Source organism: Caloenas nicobarica, chromosome Z (genome assembly GCF_036013445.1).
Source record: "Caloenas nicobarica isolate bCalNic1 chromosome Z, bCalNic1.hap1, whole genome shotgun sequence".
Taxonomy (NCBI): domain Eukaryota; kingdom Metazoa; phylum Chordata; class Aves; order Columbiformes; family Columbidae; genus Caloenas; species Caloenas nicobarica.
In genome coordinates, this window is record NC_088284.1 from 3,065,690 (window position 1) to 3,086,281 (window position 20,592).

At 37.2% G+C, this 20,592-nt stretch overlaps 1 protein-coding gene across 3 annotated transcripts in view; it reads left to right on the forward strand.

Annotated features, from left to right (window-relative positions):
- The window catches only part of SMAD2 (SMAD family member 2), a 48,151-nt gene extending 27,761 nt beyond the window's left edge, over nt 1-20,390 (forward strand). For 2 of the 3 annotated variants that reach the window (XM_065656384.1, XM_065656385.1), the window contains exons 3-11: nt 5,893-5,982; nt 7,161-7,354; nt 7,829-7,963; nt 11,043-11,117; nt 12,324-12,377; nt 13,021-13,233; nt 14,634-14,771; nt 14,936-15,080; nt 18,414-20,390. In XM_065656384.1, the coding sequence (XP_065512456.1) occupies nt 5,893-5,982; nt 7,161-7,354; nt 7,829-7,963; nt 11,043-11,117; nt 12,324-12,377; nt 13,021-13,233; nt 14,634-14,771; nt 14,936-15,080; nt 18,414-18,537 (1,168 nt within the window). In that variant the 3' untranslated portion in view covers nt 18,538-20,390. The remainder of the gene's footprint in view (nt 1-5,892; nt 5,983-7,160; nt 7,355-7,828; nt 7,964-11,042; nt 11,118-12,323; nt 12,378-13,020; nt 13,234-14,633; nt 14,772-14,935; nt 15,081-18,413) is intronic. The other variant, XM_065656386.1, reaches the window with a different exon arrangement.
- The last annotated feature ends 202 nt before the right edge of the window (nt 20,391-20,592 follow it).

The following is a 20,592-nucleotide window of genomic DNA, read 5'->3' on the forward strand; positions in this document are numbered from 1 at the left end:
AGATTGCCTTGAACATGGACTTGCAAACTTGTTGGTAGCTGTAGATTCTGAAAGATACGAAAGATTCAGGAAAAATGTTAGGTTTTCAGTGTAATGCTTCACAAATAAGTAAGTTAAATATCCAAGACCATTCTATGATGATTCCTGCATAACCTGGGCTTTGACTAGCATGATGATATTTGCGATTTCGGTTTTATTTGTAATTTTTCTAGTGCTGCCACTTCAGGTAAAGAAGAGTCTGTCAGCTGAACTCTGTGCCTTTTAGCTCCTTTAGAGCTGTTCTACTTTGCAAGACTTTGGAGAAGCAAGTGGGATCGCAATTATGCATGAATTGTGACAATATGTAACAACTTCTGTATAGAGTTTCTGGTACTTCATATGTCTTTGAAGTGGTTCTGCTTACTTTAATCTGATGGCGGACTTGTTGCAAGCACTTCATTTAGTACAAAATATACCTGGAGCGTGCAGTGTTGCTGATACTGTAGCTTGTGCTAGTGGCAAGATAGTTGTTTTGTTCATTCTGTCTTGGTAAAAACTGCTAATAAATTCGTATTAGCAACAACCTGTAATATATAAATACCAGTCTAAGCATGTATGTGACAGTTTTAGTACACACAGTGTACTGTTTAAAACTCTGCTGGCTTCAGGTTCTTTCGACTACAGCCTCAAATACGTGTCTCTGTAACTGAGTATGATTGACGAGACCTACCACCTTTATCCCTTATTCTATCTTCTTTTTGGCAGATGCACTTGGAGAAAGTACAAGGACATCTTAGAGTGTGTGCAGTGCTGTCATCGTTTGGACAGTACTTGCTTATATGTTTTTGGATCTGCAAATCCTTACATCTGCCTTTTAACTGTGCTGAACTTAATTATAATAAATGGTCTAAGTTGAGTACCAGCCTGAGGTGGCTCTATTAATTGGCATCTGGACATCAGTGAGGGGACTGTGGATCGTTCTGTGTAGCTGCATCTCCATCTACTCAAGTTTTTAATTCAGAATTACTGACACTGCAAGCCAAGATTTCCTGTATTCAGTAAGATGAGGTTGTACTGTCCCAGATTTAACATTAATATGCTGGTTGGCAATGGTAATTTTATCCTGTTCAGCCTTTTCCTGTTCCTTTTTTTCACCTGGATGGGTCAGCATCCTTTGCAAATGCCAGAATTGGTTTTTGGGCAGTGTGTTCCAGTTGAGATGATGTCCATCTGTATTTTTGGACTCTTGAACATGACTATGGTGTGTTGCTTTAGGCTTGTTCGTCCCATGTAGCCTATATCTGGTTATTACAGATTTTGATAGGGACTTTGATTTCTCTAATAGGGATATAATGCATTAAAGCAAGCAATCATTGCTTACTTATGAGTTTGCCCATGTTCATTCTTCATGGGCACATCAATAATTCATTTGTATTTAAACTGAGACTTGATAGTCCAGTTTTGTAGTAGACTTACAGATACTGTTATTCCACTAAGATAATTTTCACTGATGCTGATTGAGAACATAATTTGTGTTATGTAGACTAGACAATACAAATACTTTTTGGTTATCTTTGATATTTAGGTTTTTCCTGTGTCCACATTTTTCTTGCGTGTGTCACTATTTTCTGTCTTACTCAAGAAAGGCAGTTTTGGTGCTTGGTCTCAAAATTGTGCAGCATTGCTACAGCTCTTTGCTGTTGAGGTAATTTCTTGCCCAGAGTGGGGTTTTTTTGGAACTCAGATTTTTTCCTGTGAAAGGAAATGATGAAATGGAAGAAGTGAGGGCATACCGTGTGCTGTTGCATGCTGATAGCCACATTAAAGATTCTTCTTGCCAAAGTTATACAATATCACCCGAGATGTTGCTCCTTATAAGCAGATAAAAAAATCAGGTTGAAACGCCAGCTCTTGCAACCCTTTGCACTTACGGAAAAGCTCCGATGGAGGTTACTTTGATTCCACCCGTTAATAATTTATCTGACCCTTTCTTTATTACATCAGTCCTCTGGTCAATCCCAACATAGGGATTGCGGGGTAGCAGCTTAACCAGATGTCTGCTAGACTTCAACTTTTCCTTAAAAATCCCTGGGTCACAAGAAGTAGTTGTTATTCCTTGCAAGTATCCTTTGAACGTTACATCTCTAGAAAAGTTTTCTTTTGTTAGGACTTCAAAACACCTGGGAAATTGAGCCAATTTGATGCTTTATATCCCTGAAGTCCCTTATAAATTCACTTATTTTGTGAGGTCTGCAAAAGCAGCAATCTAGTATTCAAGCAGGCTTGCTCTGGGAGTGCTAGAGGCCACAGAACACAGTGATTTGCTAATCCAGGCTAGTGTTGAAAAGATAAAAATATTAGCTTTTGTATAGCTGACCTCGTTTCTGTCAACAGACCACTTCTTTTGAGAACAGCAATGAAAATGCTCCTTGGAATGAAAGTGTCCGCTCTGGTGGGAGGAAGTATATTAGCTTTAAGCTTGTATTTTTGAGTGTATTTAAGTGCTGTCTACACAGGAAAGATTTAAGTAGAGCTTGGATGCAGGAGCCAAATTATATTTTGGAAACAATGATGCCTTACCAGTGCTGCAGTATACAGTGAGTTCAAAACAAAAAAAAAAACCCCACCCTGTACGGCTGGAGAATGTTCTAGCTGCTTTCTAGCATATATGACTGTGTTCCAGGGCCTGGGATTGTTTCCAGACAAGATGTCACTTCTGAGTATGGATCTTAGTCCTTGATGGTTCCGAATTCTTTATGGACTAAGGCCCAGAAGGACTTTTTGTATTACAAGGAATTTGGGACACTTCAGAAAGGTAGATTTAGGAGAGAATGCTTCCTATTTGTTTTGGGGCAGTAATTCTGCGCTACTAAGAAGTCTGTGCCTCCTGTCTTCCTTTTAGATGGTTTTAGTGGTTGTCTAAACATCTTTCAGAATTCAGTCACCTTCTTTCCAGCCACAACCTTTCTGGGATGCGTAGGAGTGTCTGCCCTCCCTCCGTCAGGGTATTGCTTGCGTATGAATGAACACACTGTGGCTTTTCATGGAAGTGCTGTGTATGAAATATGCTTTTTACGGTTGTGAGGAATTTAATTCTGATTTGGTGTGCATGCGTGTGAATGTTAAGAGCCCTAGTTTACAGTCTGGGTGAAGTGGTGGGACAGTCTGGCATATTTTGGGCTTCAATGTGAGCAGGAGAGTGAGGAGACCACTTTTGTTTTCTCAAATGTTTCTTCTAGTGAGCAGTAAAAGCATGTTGAGCTGACTTTATTGATCACACGGGATGATTTCCTGCAGGCTCCTCTTCAGTGTTTGGTTGTGGATTATTGGAGTTGGTGTATAGTCCTAGTGTAGATGAGCCAGTAAAACACTGTTATTAATCCCAGCTCTAAGCAGGCATACATCCTGGAAGACAACATCATGTAAGCTGCTGAAAACTGGAGCAGTTTTGCTCTAACTGATTACTTTTTTTGTCCCTCCTGGCCTGCCCTCCCTATGCGGTGTCCTGAGTTTCATTGCAAGATGTGGCTCCATCACATGTGTCAGGATCCTGTTTGTCTCTCCGTAGCTTATGGAATATGCTGTCAGCTTTGATAATTTGGATATTTATAAAGAGGTTAGCAATATGAAATACTGTTCTTGTTTGTTGTGCATGCCCAAGGACTACGAAATTTTACTTTTGCGTGTGTTGGGAAGCAAACACGTGGTGTGTCATGCTCACACCAGGGGTGTGCCCCACAATTTTGGGAATGTGTAGTCTCAGCTTTGGAACACAGCTTTGTACAAAAGATCCGTTTTTCAAAGGTCATAAGGTGTCGGAGCTGACTGTGCCAATTAATATGCAGCAGGCTTTGTCTGCTGATTGTTCTTCTAATTTAATGTGCCTGATGATACTACTGTCTTCCCAGTAGTAGTGGTGCGTATTTAACGCCACGGTTCAGTGCGGGGATGCTCCCTGGTGTCCCACAAGCTGCCAGTGTGTCTTCAGGGCAACTATTTCAGTTCTTAAGCAGCTTCTGGCAGCCCAGTGTCCTGGAGGCATCTCAAGAATATGAAGAAGAGAGGTTTGCAGGCTCTACCCTTGGTCAGTATTCCTCTTCTGCCCACTTGGTTTCTGGAGAGCTGCGATGCTGCCCATGTCCGAGAGGGATGTGTCTTGTCCAGGAGAGTCAACTCTTTTGAAGACCTGGGTTTATGTCAGAGAATGGGCCTCTCTGCAGCTCTCTTCTTGATAAAAAGTCATCTGCTGCAAGATTTTACCTGTGTCTTTAATCAGTAAAATGTCAAAAGGCATATTTTATTTAATGTTTTTGGCTGTTGCCAAAAACGATGCTCTCAGTCCTGTTTTGTGGTGCTCGTGTAGCTCCACGGTGAACAGAAAAACTGATATGGCTGAAAAATAACTTTCAAAATGTTAATTTTCAGCCACATTCTATGGTCAGACAGCCAGCTCATTGCTTTGGGTTGCTGCACAATTGGATGGACATTTCAACCTCCATGGGATGGCAATAGAAATGAAGCATGTGGGACAGGGCGAGAAGAGGACAAGAAGCATTTGGTCCCTTTTTCAGTAGCCCACACTTAATGCTTTATTAAAGTCACCATGGAATTGAGGTGGTTGTCAGCCCTGAAAGTGATTTTTACCTACAGTGCTGTGCTCTCTGCTCTTTTGTTTCATAACACTAATTTTATCTGTGTAGGGGTGTGAAATTCAGAATACCTGCTACATTTTTCTTCAGTGTACCACTCAATCCAAATTTGTGAGTGCATCAGCTAAGCTTAGTAGCTTAAATTTAACTAGTAAAACCTGTATTTAAAACCAGGAGTTTGGTGAGCTTGGATTCTTTTTGTTGAGACTTTTTGGAGCTGTTAAATTTAATGTGGCAGCCAAGCTTCAGGCTTTGTAAGTAGGGAATGGAGTTTTAGGTTGCTTGTGAAGCCAAATTCTCTTCATTTCTGAGGTGTGTTACTTATGTAAAATAAACTGTTGGTCTTCAGTGGTCACAGAGAAAGTCTATGGTAGAGCTGAGCTTAATTTATGCCTCTGAAAATGTGCTGCCAGTTTACAAGTCCGTGCTGTTTTCTTGCTTTGCCTAAATCTACTGCTGCTTTTAGTTTGTGTTTATGCCCTGAGGCTCCTTTTTCCTTCCTGTTGTAATCTTGTCATTCAACCAGTTTGGTCAAGAATTAGTTGTCTCTCCTTTCCTCCTGCTTGATTTAGTAATTAAGTTTTGTTATTCTATGGTTAAGTCTTAAAATACTATACTGCAAAACTCCGTTAAACATTCTGTTTTGTATACAGTGGAAAATAATATTTAGTTCTTTAATCGAGGAGAGTATAGAAAACTCTGAGAAGTGTCAGCTACAATCTGCTTTTCTTTGGAGTCTGAATTCTACTGTTTTGAGAAAAGCAGCAAATTAGTATGTGCATGGAGATATTAGATTAATGCTTAAGTGGGTGTACTGAGAGTTAGATTGTGATGTTTGGTTTCGGGTACATGTGGCCTTTGTTTGAAGTCTTAGAGAAGCTTATGTTTAAAAACAAACAAAAACAAAAAAAACCCAACCCAGAAACGACCCTTTAAAATCTAATTTTGTCAAGAGCTAGGCTGAGGAAGTTTTGCCTGTTTTAAGGAACATTACAACTGTATTGACTACTTAAAAACCAGAGAACTTGTTCACCTTTTAAAAACATGATCATTTACCTTTAATCACGTGTTCCATTTTGATAGCCTCCTTCATATAGAAAATATAGCATGAGATGTCAATTCAAATGCGAGTCTTACAATGCTCTATCTTCTATGTGAAAGGAAGTATTCTGTACATTTTTCCATGTTTGACATCATGGTGTTTTGAATAACCATGTTCCATATTCATATCAATTTTTTGTTTTTGTTTTCAATTTATGCACAGCACTTGCTCTGAAATTTGGGGACTGAGTACACCAAACACGATAGATCAGTGGGATACAACAGGCCTTTACAGCTTCTCTGAACAAACCAGGTGAATATTCCGCCCTCTCTCGCATCGTAGAAATCTTGTGGGAGGGATTGGCTTTGGAGGGTCTGTAAGGGGTTGCTTTAGCTGTAAAAAAATAGCCTAAAATGCTTCCTAGGCCTCTCATGGTATAGCATTTTAAAATATTTGCTTGCCAGTGTAGATCTCTGAGTGTTCTCAGCTGATGTTTTGACCAATGAAACTCTAATTCTGGAATATTCCTTGTTCACGCCAGTGCCATTGAAAGAATGGGAAGACTTGTTAAATGCAAGCTCTAATGTGATTTGGTATTTGTATTAACAAAGTTGGGATATTTAATTCTTTAGACCTAATCTTACAAAGTGTTTAAACTGCTTTGTATGCCACAAGCTTTCAGTTAAATCTCGCTAATTGGCTCAGATAGGAGCTACTAAAGAATTGTTTGTAAATTCTTCAGTAGTTAATAGTGGGCAAATTATAAACAGGGTCTTTATTTTTTTTCATGTCACATTACTTGATTTGTGTATTGAGGTTTGTCTCCCATCCCATAACAATCATGAACATCTGCATTTGTGTAAGCATATGCAGTCTGTCTTTAAAACTAGCAAAATGTTTTCAGCTGGTAGCAAGGCAGATGAAGTCAAGAAGATAAACTGTCCAGCCCTTACAAGATGTGCATTCACACTTTCTTGCACTACAGTTATACAGCTATGTGGATCACTTGGGCAGCTGACTGCTTATAGGCGTATTTGCAGTCCTGTGGGAGTTCTTATGCTTAAAACCATAAAATATCCATGCCACAACAAAGCCTTGAGGTTTAGCAGTGCAAAGGGACTATTAAGTGTGTGATTATCGTTATTTATTTATTTATTTTTTAAACAACTGTCTTCTGCATTTAAAAAAAATAAGTATGAAGCAATCATCTTAAATACTTGGTTGGAGGTAAAGTGACTTTTAATGAACTCTAAATTCACTGGCAATAATTTGAGCAGCTCAAAAATAAGTTAAAGACACTGCTTGATACCATCATTTTTATCACATTTGAAGCCTTTCAACAAGAATATACATAAATGTCACGAACAGTGCCATTCCACTGAATTCTGAGAATAAATAAACAACTCATCCCATAGGTGTACATTGTTGCTTGAGTGATTTAAGAGGCAGCATGCAGTCTGTAAATAGCTCTCCAAATCTTTCTCCTACAGATCTCTCGATGGCCGCCTACAGGTATCTCACCGTAAAGGATTACCACACGTTATTTACTGTCGTTTGTGGCGCTGGCCGGATCTTCACAGTCACCATGAACTTAAAGCTATTGAAAACTGTGAATACGCTTTTAATCTTAAAAAGGATGAAGTCTGTGTAAACCCTTACCACTACCAGAGGGTGGAGACGCCAGGTAGGAAGAATTCTGACTGTCTTTAGCAGCATCTGTACGTACTTGTCCAGCATAACGTTTTAAATGAAAAATAGAGAAAGGTGATGCTTTCTCTTGCCAGAAGATTCTTAGAGATACTGCTTTTGAGAATACCATCTCCTGGAAGTTTTTAACAGTAAAAATACTGAAAAATCTTTAAAAATGTCTTGAATACCTCTGATAAACGCTTCAGTACCGTTAGCAGTTTCCAGCTGGTTAAGTATGGTCTGGACTGAACCTTTACTAATGTGGAATAGTTTTACTCAAGAGATACTGCAGAAATCTGATTATTCTATGAACTAGCAGTACATTTGCAGTATTAGTAGTGCTGAGAGTCAAAATTTCAAAATGTATTAAGAAATTTTTAAACGGTTTCCTTTTTTTTTTTTTTTTTCCTCTTGGCTCTTGGTCTGTATTTTGAGAGTCTTACTAATGCTTTGCATTTTGCTTTTCCAGTCTTGCCTCCTGTACTAGTGCCGCGGCACACTGAGATCCTAACGGAGCTTCCACCTCTCGATGACTATACCCATTCCATTCCTGAAAACACTAATTTTCCAGCTGGAATTGAACCACAGAGCAATTACATACCAGGTATTTTCTTAACTCCCACTGTAAATAGTACGCTTAACTCTGTGCCACTGGGACAAAGATGGTGATTACATCCTCCTAAGTGATTGAATTAATTGAAAGATGCACCAGTGAATTAAATGTAGGTTGATTTTGTGTATTTATTCCAATGGAAGTACTTGAACACTCATGGCTTGCAGAACATGATCCTATGTGAAACCACATTGCTGTGGTTTCACAATAGCTTACTTGGTTTCAGTAGCTTATTTGAGATTCAAAATTCTAATGAGTGCAGAGTAAACCTTCACCTTGTGCTTTAAGCCTGTTTTACAAACATATCGGGGTTGCCAAATGCTATTTATTGGAGATTTGTTTAGTTAACTGTTTCGCAGTCTCACCATGTGTATGTGGAGAAAACTTAGTTGCAAAACAGTGACTTAAAAAGTGTTTTGTTCTGTCATTCGTAGTTGATCAAGGTCTGCTTTATGGATTTGTTACTATAGTTTGCCTATAGTTTTGCCTTTTAATATGAAAGAACAACCCAACAATATTGAGCATTTAAAGAATTCCTCTTCCCCACCCCAAAACAAATACTACTACAGTGCACCCAAAAGCTTGTACCCTTATTGGAACATAAAATCAATGACTTTTGTTTCCTGCCCAGCTTCCTGTTTCCTATCTCTTCGGGAAGTTGCCTGGAGTGTAAAACCAAGCAAAGCTGAAGTTTTCTCAAGAACGTTTAACACAGCTCTGTTACAAGCAAACTGAAAATTCACATTTGGACTCTTGAAGAATAAGATGCCTTGAAACTAAATTATATGCAATGTACAAGTTGTATCTCCGTGTCTTAAACAGAATTTTGCTTATGTTTTCTTTACACGTATCCAAGAATTTAAATGGCACCAAAATATTTCAATTAATTTGATCTCTTCAGTTTAATTTGTGCCACATTTGTTGCCAGCCGATCTTTAAAGAGCAATTTCAGGTGCTAGAAGCTGGTGTTGTTTTCTTCACTTATGTATACTCAAACTGAAGGCTTTTGATAGCATTTGCAAACAACTTACTGGAAAGCCACCATTAGAAAAAATGAGCTAAAGCAATTGGGTGGTTATTTGCAGGAAGTTTCTTCAAGGCAATTGTGGGTATTCACAAAATCTCCAAATATTTATGCAGCTAAGCACACCTTGCCTCCTTTTCTTTGTCACCGACACCCTCATGTTGTATTCATATGACATCTTGCTTTATTTGACCTTGCAAACAAAATCTTGAATATTTAGCTAGGTTCTGCTAAGTGTTGCATCTGGGCAGCCTGCTTCGGAGATCCGTTTGCTTTAGGCCAGGCTTAACAGCCACTGTAGTTTTGCACTGTAAAACTCTCTCCATACTTGGTCTACAGAGAGGTTGGTTTCACCTAAAGCTGGGAAGAAGATCGAAGGTGCATCATGTGGCTTTTGGGGCTGTTCATTTCCTTCTGAGTCACAAATGCGCTGAACTGCAATATTCAGACTTTTGGCAGCATTCAAACTCCACTAAGAATTTTTAACGCTGCACTTGAGCATTGATTTCCAGCTGTGGCGGTGCTCAACCTCTGGCCCTAAAACAATATTAATAGTACTAGGTGGAGGAAATATCTGTTCAGACAGAAACTAGATATGGAAAAATAATGTGTGTCAAAGAGCCAAGATTAGCAACTGGAAACAGGAGGTGTGAGTTGCGTTGGAAATGGTTATTGATCTTTTACCGTGGCTGTAGGCTTAACTATAATGAGTGATTTGGAGAGGGATGGAGTCCTCTTTATCACGATAAATTATCTAAAAATATTCAAAACAAGCATCATTTTTTTTCATCCTACTTCTTGCTAATAAAGATTTCCCATAATCTTCCTTTAAAATTCTCACTTCCATTTTGTCACATCTGTGTTTAGCACGGTAGTTTTATAGAATCAATCAAAGATATAATTCTTTTGATTCATTCTTATTTAATCAACCAACTTGATCCAGTTTCCTCTTGCTGTCTTCCTTCTGATCTTACTATATTCCTGTAAATCTCAGACATGATATTGGATATAATTGGATTTTAATTCTTAAGCGAAAGACCTTATCTTTAAACTTCTGCTGTTTGGTAATAATGTAATTAAATGTGTTTAATCTCTCAGATGTCTCAGAGACAATTCTAAGGTGATTTAGAGATAGTTTAGCTTCGAACACTTTCACTAAAGAAATCCAGGTTTTGCCTTTAATATATAGGAAAAGACATCTGCCCAGTTCAAAGAAAATTATTTCCTGAAACGCAGTTAGTTAACTTGTTATCTAGATTACAAAGTACATTTTGAATGGAGAAAACAAACAGCCACATTCTCCTGTTTTTTTAAGATATTTCTGTGGAATTAGACAAGTTTCTGGTATCAAAATGCTTCAAAATTGTTATTGAGTTTAGTTTGGTCTATGAAACTCCATCTTTAAAGAAAACGTGTTAATAGAGTAGATTATTGTTTTAATAGAGCTTAGAAGTAATAATAATTGTAATATACCTTGTATAGTGTAACTAGTTAGATAAAATAGTTAGTATTAATGAGTGAAATCAACTACTGAGTATGGAAGAAAAATGGATTTGGGGACTGAACTGAAAAATAACCTTTAAATCTAAACACTTCTATAAGGCGTGGGAGGGTATCTGATCTGATGGTTATTCTACATAAAGGCAGCTCGCTTTTTTCTTGTAGAAGTCACCAGATGGGTGGGTTTTTTTAATTTGTAATTCTCCTAAATGTGAAAGCTGTTGATCACAATTGCAAAATTGTTACTCATTGTAGTGCAAGTATCTTGTATTAAATGGAACAAACAAGGGTTATGTGTTAATTATATAACATATCTGAGCAGTTGACTGGCAGACAAGAGATGATACGTTTTCCATAGGCAATAAGGCAGGTAATGGGTTTGAAGTCCTGCTGGAAGGCAAAAAGGGACAGCAAAATAAAATTCTAATTCAATATTCAGGTATATGGAGCTTGTGAAAGCTTGAGGACAAAACTCCCGAATGCTAAGTATTACACATTTCCCCAATCATTGAACCAATATGTGGATTTTTTTTTTTTTTTGGACAGAAACACCACCTCCAGGATATATCAGTGAAGATGGAGAAACAAGTGACCAGCAGTTGAACCAAAGCATGGATACAGGTAACATTTATTTTTTACTACTTTCAAGGCTTGGGCATTAATTCAGCCCAAATGATGTTGGCAGTAGCTCTCTATACAACCTAGTGGGTTTTGTTTAAAAATATCACTTTCAGTCTTTTGTGAACCAAATAATTTTTTGCGAGGGGAATGCTTTTAAAACATTCTGTGCCATATTAAGTACCTTTTGTTTTGTAACAAAAGCATAAAGGTATAATTAAAGTCCTCATCAGAAAGCCTTAAAATAGATTTTAGTACCTGGCTTGTTTCAACCTACCTCTGACGTCACCTTCTGGAAATAGATTCATCGAAGCAAAATGTTTTTTGGCCTAAAGTGACAGAGATCCTGTGTCTTGAGAACCTCTTAACTCTGACAACCTTATCGCTTCGGCCATGTTTCAAATTAATTCTTGCATGGAATAGTTTCTAGGTAATCTGGTTGGCCTTAGAGTTGGACAAAGCACATTGAATGTGCTGGATAAGAACCTCCTACGTGCTGGCAGACTTGGGTTTCTGTTTGGTTTAGCTAATGTTAGCAACCTTTTTCAGTTAGATTGGAATTGCCGCACTAATTTCTGTAAGAACTGCAATATTTCCCCTCTGTGTGACAACAGGTACCTTAATTAAAACACCCTGACGTCAGCAGTCATTGTAGGAATGTTTCTGTGCTAAACTTCTCTGTATTTTCAGTGTAAAAATTGTGTTGGAGAGTTCATGGAGTTTTTTTTTCTGAGTTTTTTTCCTTCCACCTTCCAGGAAAGAATAATTTCCTCAAATTAGGAAATAAATCCAGCTTGTTCTTTTCTAGAGATAAACCTCTCCTTTGAGAATAGAGAGGTAATATCTTCATTGTCTTGGCCACTTTTTCTTAGCTTTTTTTTCACTGAATTTGGGAAGAAGTCACTACTTTCTCACATAAATGAAGTTATGTGCACAGAGGGTGCATGAAGCGAGAGCTCTGCCAAGATACAACGCTAAGATGATAATCGACTGTTTATGAAGAGGGATAGGTTCCCAGGAGTCTGGAACATTAAATGCAATCTTAATTCAGAATAAGCATGTGACATGCTGGAAAACTGGTTGTAGGATTTCTGAGATTTCTTATTCCAAAGAATTTTAGTGTAAAACTGTATCTAGATAATGGTTATACCTACCCACCTGAAATAATGAGAATTATTTGCTCTGAAACAATCTGTGTTGCTTCAACAGGATCTCCTGCAGAGCTGTCTCCTAGTACTCTCTCCCCAGTTAATCATAGCCTGGGTAAGCTGGAAGTATTTTTAATTGTTTCTGTGTGTGGTGACTACTATTTATATATGTAATTACATTTAAAATGAAAATGTACTTTAAAAAATAAGAGCTGTATTAGGAGGAGACTTCTGGGTTGGCTTCCTGATGATAAACATAATAGGGCTGGGTTAATAGCTTGTTAATAACTATTTCTGTAACTATTGAGCTTCTAGCAAAGAGAAGGAATAATATAGTGGTGTGTACAGGAATAGTATTTATAAAATAAATATTTTAAAGGATGTTAGCTTATCCTTTGTGTGGTTCAGTGTTTGATAGTTTAATCTTTTCTTCGACGTTGCTGAAATGTTTGCAAGTTATAGAAAGGCAACAGAAATGTCTCCATGTCTGGCACTCACAGTAACATCGGCTTAATCATTTTGTCGAGCAAAATGCAAGTGCTGAACTACATGAGCTATGGTCAGATTAGCTCACCCCTTCCTCTCCCCCTCCTTCCCTTGTGTGGAATCTTGCATTACATTCTGTTTACTGGGGTAGGTAAAAATGACAGCAAGCAAAATATAATTGAAGTAGTTTGAGGAAGAGACGAAGAGCAGGGCAGATTTCAGCTTCAAATTCTGTGTTAATCTCGTTTTTCAATTATTATATTTTTTTTTAGACTTGCAACCAGTTACTTACTCAGAGCCTGCATTTTGGTGTTCGATAGCATATTATGAATTGAATCAAAGAGTGGGAGAAACCTTCCATGCATCACAGCCTTCCCTGACCGTAGATGGCTTTACAGATCCATCAAATTCTGAACGATTTTGCCTAGGTCTGCTTTCCAACGTTAACAGAAACGCTACAGTGGAAATGACAAGGCGACACATAGGTAAAAATCTCTCATCTTTTAAATGTTTGATTTCATTTTAGCCATTAAATGATCTGGAATCACCCAGGTAGGATGAACAGATCTCTGTGTTGGAATCCTTGTGGAATTTCTTTCTCTTAAACCAAATCATCCCAAGGGGCAGGTTTTTGGCTTTCAGGCTCCTACTCTACTTTGGGTAGCATTTATAGTCTGAGTTGCTTGTAATTGAAATATAAGCTTTAATTACAAATTATTCACATTATTCTAATATATAAAATGCAGGATGGACATTGGTGGTACTAAATTTGAACTTAAATTATTTTCTGAAATGGGAAAAGCTGCCTTTAAGATAACACACGATCAAGATTTTCTTTGTAAACTGTTTTCCACAATGCAACATCTTGGCTTTAAGTTCTTCAATAAATTAGTTTTATTTTTCCTTTTTTTTCTGGATTCTTTTATTTAGCAACATTTGCAATTTTTTTTTTTGTTTTCACTTTTAGTAAAAAAATAAAGTTTAACTTCTTCAGTAGAATCTTCTGACTCCCTCTATGCAAAATCCAAATGTTTGTTTAATAAAACTTCAGATATACAGAAACCCAGGCTATGCCTGTGATGAGTGATCAAAATGGTCAATGTTGAGGAAAAGCAAAAATACAAGGAGCTCTCATTTTTTTTTATAGAGCAGCTTGCATTTCGTTTGAAAAATAGCTTTAAAGAAAGAGAAACTGGCCTTTAAAGGACCTGTTCATTATTAATAGGCTTTTTTTGGGAGATTAATTGCACATTATTTCTCTTCTGCTAGAAATAACTCATACAGATTTTTTTCTACTCAGAGAGCAAGATCACAATTTAAGAGTGAACAACAGGATTTCTTATGGGTATTTTTTTGCGATAGGGCTAAATGAAGTCCTGTTGGTTTTGTCGATGCAGTGGGTTGTGAAATGGTGTGGCGTGAGCATTGAAGCGATATACTTGTGTTTTCCTTTTTTTTTTTTTTTTTTTTCCATAGTGGCCTGTGCCACCTCACATACAACACTTTAATGTTAGCACAAGTTTTAATTCTGTTGAATCTCAGCTTTTTTATTTTCATTTTGATATTTCTTTAAATGAAAAAGTTATTTGGTAATAAACTTTGAGATGGTTACAAGTCATTACATAGCTAGAAAATTCTGTCTCACGCTTGACCAAAAATTATTCTGCTTCTCCTTTAAATATTGTGCGTTCCTGGGAGAAAAATGCAAGTTAATTGTGTTCTGTTTCTGCTACAGCTGTCAGCCCAGCAGTGTGGTCCTGTAGATAATTGATTTATGTTTCTGTTGTAAAGAAAAACCTTGGCCTTCACTGAAACAAAATACTCCCTTGTTTGTTAATCTGCTCTGGTCGTATCATAACAAGAGTTCCTTTGAATTTTGCTACAGGAAGGGGAGTACGTCTCTATTACATCGGTGGAGAAGTTTTTGCCGAGTGTCTAAGTGATAGCGCAATTTTTGTTCAGAGCCCCAACTGTAATCAAAGATATGGCTGGCATCCTGCAACTGTGTGCAAAATTCCACCAGGTTAGTAGCCTACAAAAGATCTCACATAAAAATATCCAGTGAATATATTCATTTGCTTTCCTTTGGATAGTTTATTCATAGTTTCGTCAAAGTTTTTTGCTTCCTTGTAGCAAACACAAGTATTCATTGATTGTATCCTTTTGACATTTTTTTTTTCTTTATAGGATGCAATCTAAAAATCTTTAATAACCAAGAATTTGCTGCTCTTCTGGCTCAATCTGTGAATCAGGGTTTTGAAGCAGTTTATCAGCTTACTAGAATGTGTACCATAAGAATGAGTTTTGTTAAAGGATGGGGAGCTGAATACAGGTAAGAAAACCTTTGCTTTAAGAGTTAGCTGTTTTTCGTTTTTCACTAGTACACGATTTCTGTGTGCCTTCAAAGCCATACGTAGTAGTTTCTTACTACTACTGTAGAAATATTGTCTCCAAGTTGAACCCATATTTTCCTTTTTCTCCCCCTCCAAAGTCATAAAGACCAATAAACTGATTTTAGCATTGCATTGAAGTCAACTGTTGAGCAACAAACGTTGTTAAAATTCTGTTTCCTCGCTCAGTCCTGCTCACTTTTTGTGGTGAAAACACTGACAATACCTAGAAGTTACACAGTTTGTGCTATGAGATTATTTGTTGGTTTGGTCCCTGTCCTGTTCTATATGGAATATAATGAATCTATTAGGTTGTAGTGTGGGATAATACCCAACAGAAAGAATTGGAGTTAGAGTGCATTCTGCAGAACAAACGAGCTAGAGAACACACATTTAAAGGACATTTTGGAACTTGTAGCGGAAAAAATTTTTGCAGGAGTAAGATGACTGTGTAAAACTGCTAAAAACAGCTTCTTGAGTGCAAAAAAATACGGTTTTTTTTAGTCTGCTTTTGAATAAATTCTAATTGTATTCTCTATTAGCATAAACTAAAAACTATAGTGTAGGACTCTGCCTGTTTTTAATGTAGTACAGTAATTTCGGAAGAAAAAGCATTGACTTCTGAGCACTATTAAAGATTTTATTATTTTGGAGAGCCAGATTTTTAAATAAATCCCTTAAACCTCTAGAAATTGTCATCTGAAAGAACAGAAGTCTTGACCTATACCCTGTTTCCATTCAGAATGATTTTTTTTTTTTAAATCCTTATCATTTCTGAAGTTGAATAATGGCATGTAGATTCCACTGTAAATCCTTGGATTGATTCTTTTATCTGCTCTTGAAATATATACACGTAAGTAGTGGCGTCAGTATGTGGGGGAAGCTTCTTGGCTAAATGAGGCCAATTTTGTGAAAGCCTAATTAGATGAAATGAGAAATTTGAGTAATGGAATAAATTGGTACCTCTTTGTGAGCAAGAAGTACGAGAGAGAATCTGGCTCAAGTTTAAAGAGCTGTTGGATTTGGCTCAAAAGGAGTATGTATAAACTTACACATAATTAAATACAACATTAAAATCAGAACAGAAGAAAGGCTTAATCAGTCAGATTCTATGGAGGCAGCTTGAAGTGAATGGAGTGTAAGTGCTGGGTTAAAACAGTGGGGGAGGCTTTTGGTGAAGTGATTTCTAAGGAAAATGTTGGCTATTAGTCCATAAACCCTTCAGAGATCATTGGGTTGAAAAAACACCAGTGAAAACTCTACCAGAACAGCACAGAAACTGATATTACTGACATAATGCTGAACTAGTTTCTTTTCATCCATGTTTAAGATGCTGCTAATAAATTACTGATACACAAAACTTGTAAGTTATGCTGCAGTTGTGATTAAAGCAAGAAGGAAGAAGCTGCTCCTCCATCCACAACCTTGGATGTAAATGAATATATTTGGAATTGCCAAAATAGACCAGGAAGCTCCATAAAATCCATCATTCTTGTTAAAACTTCCATGCTGAATTATTATGTCAGAAACATTTCTCGTAGAACTGGCTTTGCCAAAGAATTACTTGCATTTTTGGGTGTATATGCATAAATATGGAAAGGTGGTAGATTTTATAAGCTTGGTAGACAAAACGGTTTATAACTTTTTGGTAAATATATGTTGGTTTGAATCGTGGTAGAAGTTCAGATCAGCAGATAAGTGTTGACGTTAACACATGAACTATCCAGGTTGAGGGTCATCTTCTGAAGAAAGTTAAGCAGAGATAATAACAGCAAAGAGATTTAGTGATACATGAACTGGAAATTCACAAGTAGGAGCAGCTGTATTTTAGCTTTGAGACATCTGCTAAGTGACCATTGCTATTTCAGCAACTTCTACCGGTGTAGTGCAAAGCCAAGGTTGTTGATCAGATCCAGTTAGAGAATTTTGAGGAAATGTGTTGTGGAACACATGGGAGGGGAGTTGACAGTGGTGGAATAATGAGCTTCCTTTTTTGGGAGAGGATTTGAGGCTAAATGTAATTATATTTCCTGTGGTTTAGATTGTTCTTTTATTGGATCACTTTGTTTTGGCATTGGTGTTCAAGGCGAAGATAACTTTTTTTTTTTTAGAGCGAGCACAGACCCTCACCAATTTTTCCTCCTAGAAAAATGTGAAACCACAGACAACTTTTGAAATCTATCCTTTGAAATCCATCCTCTTAATCTTTCTGCCATTTCAGTTCCTCTGTTTATGTAAACAGATTTCCTTCAAGCCAAGGGTTGCAGTGCCAACTGTAAAAATGTGTCTGACTAATCAGCTGCCTTGAAATCTTAACGCCTCCTTGCTTTGGCTTTGGGATAGCTAGAATTATTTGGAAAAACTGACTTGGCAACACAAGTCTTGCCAGTCTCTTTTGGGAAAACTCCCATGCCTGGAGTGGATACAGTGAAATAACAAGATTTCTCAGGCAAGAGGATGGCCAATAGTGATTTCTTGATTTTGGAGATGAGCAGAAAGATTTTTGAATAACAGGTCTCTGAAACAAGGATATGTGGAAAAGTGAGTAAAGCTTCAGGGTTGACAACTATAAAGCGTCACTGAGGCTTTCTAGGTGGCATTTAATTACTGGCTTCTGTGGTGGAAAATTATGAGTAAGATTATATAGAAGACAAGGGAAACGCAATTTTTACTTAAACTGAGTGAGGATGTTACAGTGCAAAACACATGTAGAAATGTAAGATTACAGGAAATCAGAGGTGAATTTTTGAGATAGTATCAGTCAGCGCAGCTCAACCACGCTTTGACGTAGCGTTTCTGACAACATCTGCCAGTTTCCTTAGACGTTTCTCTTGTCCATTGCTCCAAAAAGCCAGACCCGATGGTTGCAATAGTGTTGTGTAGTTTGGCAACACCGACAGTGCAGAGCCAAGTGTTTTATTCCGTATTTCTCAGTAGATGTCTACAAAATTCAAACCCTGTTATGCATACAGGCCTTTCAAAAGCTGTGATATAGCTGCATACAGTTATCTCTTTTCTTGTTGTTTTAATTTTTTTCTTTTTTTTCTGCTCCCTCCTTTTTTTTTCCTGCTCCCTCCTTTTTTTTTCCTGCTCCCTCCTTTTTTTCCTTTTTCTTCAAAGACTGTCTGAAAAAAGCTTAGTAACACTTATGGTAACGGTTGCAGATTTTTATACTCCTAAGTAGTAGTTATGAATGGAAACATATTTGATCATATGATGGAGAACTTTTTGGCAGCCAGAGCTCCTTTCTGACTCTCCTATTTTTTATTTCCTAGGCGGCAAACAGTAACAAGCACTCCTTGCTGGATTGAACTTCATCTGAACGGACCTCTACAATGGTTGGACAAAGTATTGACTCAGATGGGCTCCCCTTCAGTACGCTGTTCCAGCATGTCGTAAAACTCCTTCCTCCCTTACCAGTGGGGCTAAATATTGAGTCCAGTCAACAGACTTAACAGCTCGTCTGTCGTTAGTATTTGTGTGTGGTCCCCATGAACTGTTTACTATCCAAAAAGGTTTTTAAAAAAAAAAAAAAGAAAAACAACAACAAAAAAAAAGAAAAACAGCACTTGAGGTCTCATCAATTAAAGCACCTTGTGGATTCTGCTTCCTATACTCTGATACTAGATGAAAATTTAGTGTATAGAAATGCCTTCTTCAGAAAGAAGAAGGGACAGTTCTAAAGACTCTTAATGGTGTTTTTATTGGGTATATAATTGAGTGTCCTAATGGTTTATCAATAACATGAATAGCTAAGTATATGTACAGGTAATGTATCATGATCTCAAATATCACAGTATTGTGCTGTTCTACATTTTAGTTCCCATAAATAGTAGTTTGGTTTTTTGATTGGGGCAAATCTCTCATAAAATTCCAAGACTCTACTCCTTTATTCTTTTATATTTTTTTATATAAGCAGATTTTCAAGTTGTCCTAAACATAAAAAGCAGACTTTCCTTGTAGAAAAGCTTAACTTTTTGCTGCCTTCTTAAAGAAAAAGAAAATCCCTCCATTGGAAGGGAAAGAAATGTCTTGAGATTAATCTGTGAAATCTTAAGACACTTTATATGCTTAATGGGGCCTAAAATGAATTCATATTATAAATTCTGAGTATCCATCACACTAGGAGTCTATTTTTCCTTACCCATCTGAGTTGATGCATCTGTTGCCAGCAGTATTGCTGGCACTGATGTAATTTGTGACATTTTTGTACCTTGAATCATTGAAATCAGTGTTTTTTCTCATGGAATGAGAATTTACTGTAGCATTTTAGATACCGGATTAAATAGACAAGGTTACTGGCTTACCCCTTACATCTGTATTTTTTTCTTGAAACAGATGTCACTAAAAATAATGGATTTTTTTTTTTTTTTTTTTAGTTTTTTGGAGCCAAATACCTTGGGGAAAAAAAAATCCTTTCCCAGGGTAAACTAGACTCTTTCGTATAGGTTTTAAATAGACGCAGCTTCTTAACATATTTCAGTAACGGAATTTAAATTTCTGATCGGAGTGGCTTTGTCTAGCTTACTTACATACCAGATCATACGCATTCATTACGTCATAATGGGCCTTGTTATTAAAAGTAGTTGCTTCTGCAAAACCTCTAGGATAGTGGTTGCTGAGGTATGACCAGCGAAGAAGGACTTCTAGGTTCTTCGTGACAGTGCATGTTATTGTGAACCCTTGGACACTACAGCTGCACCATATTAAAAATATTCTGAAATATATTCTACAGATAAGTCTGGGTTGGGGAAGGGTTGGGGAACTGTATAGAAGGGTTATTCTGACTTGAAAAAAATATCTTACTAACAATCTTGTGATCTAGCTGTCTGTCATTCTTTTGTTATTGTGGCAGTAGCGGGATTGCCTTTGTCTGTTTTTTGTTTTTGTTTTTTTTCCCCCCATTGTTTCATCCATTACACTAGTTCTGTACTTTGTAAGTACAACTAGTGAGAACTTTAGCTTTGAGAACAAAAATGTGGCCAGTGTTACAGCTTTTAATCAGTTGACTGAATCGATAGCGATGGATATTTTTATGCCATAATGACTAGGGCATAGAAGCAATACCAAAAATCAAGCCTTGAAAAAATGGGCCAGACACCTTTATAAAAAATTGGCAAAGCAGTTACCAGTTTGTGTTAGTTTTACCAGTAGACTAATGTATTGGTAGAACTTGTGAACCTAAGAAATATGCTTCATGCGTGTTGCATTTGCCTAATATGTGAATACACTAATAAAAGTTTTAATTCTCATGATGGTTGGGTTTTTTCTTAATTAATTGCTGTATATATTTTCTGTTGAACGTTAGGAATCATTCTACAAAAGAAACGGCACCTGTATCCTGCATGTTGTGGCTGGAAAGCTGCTGTTTAGATGGTAAAATCAGTTCTTACGCATCTGTCATGGAGGTTCTGGATCCGTATGTGTTTAGTGATAGACTTCTACTCTAGATCA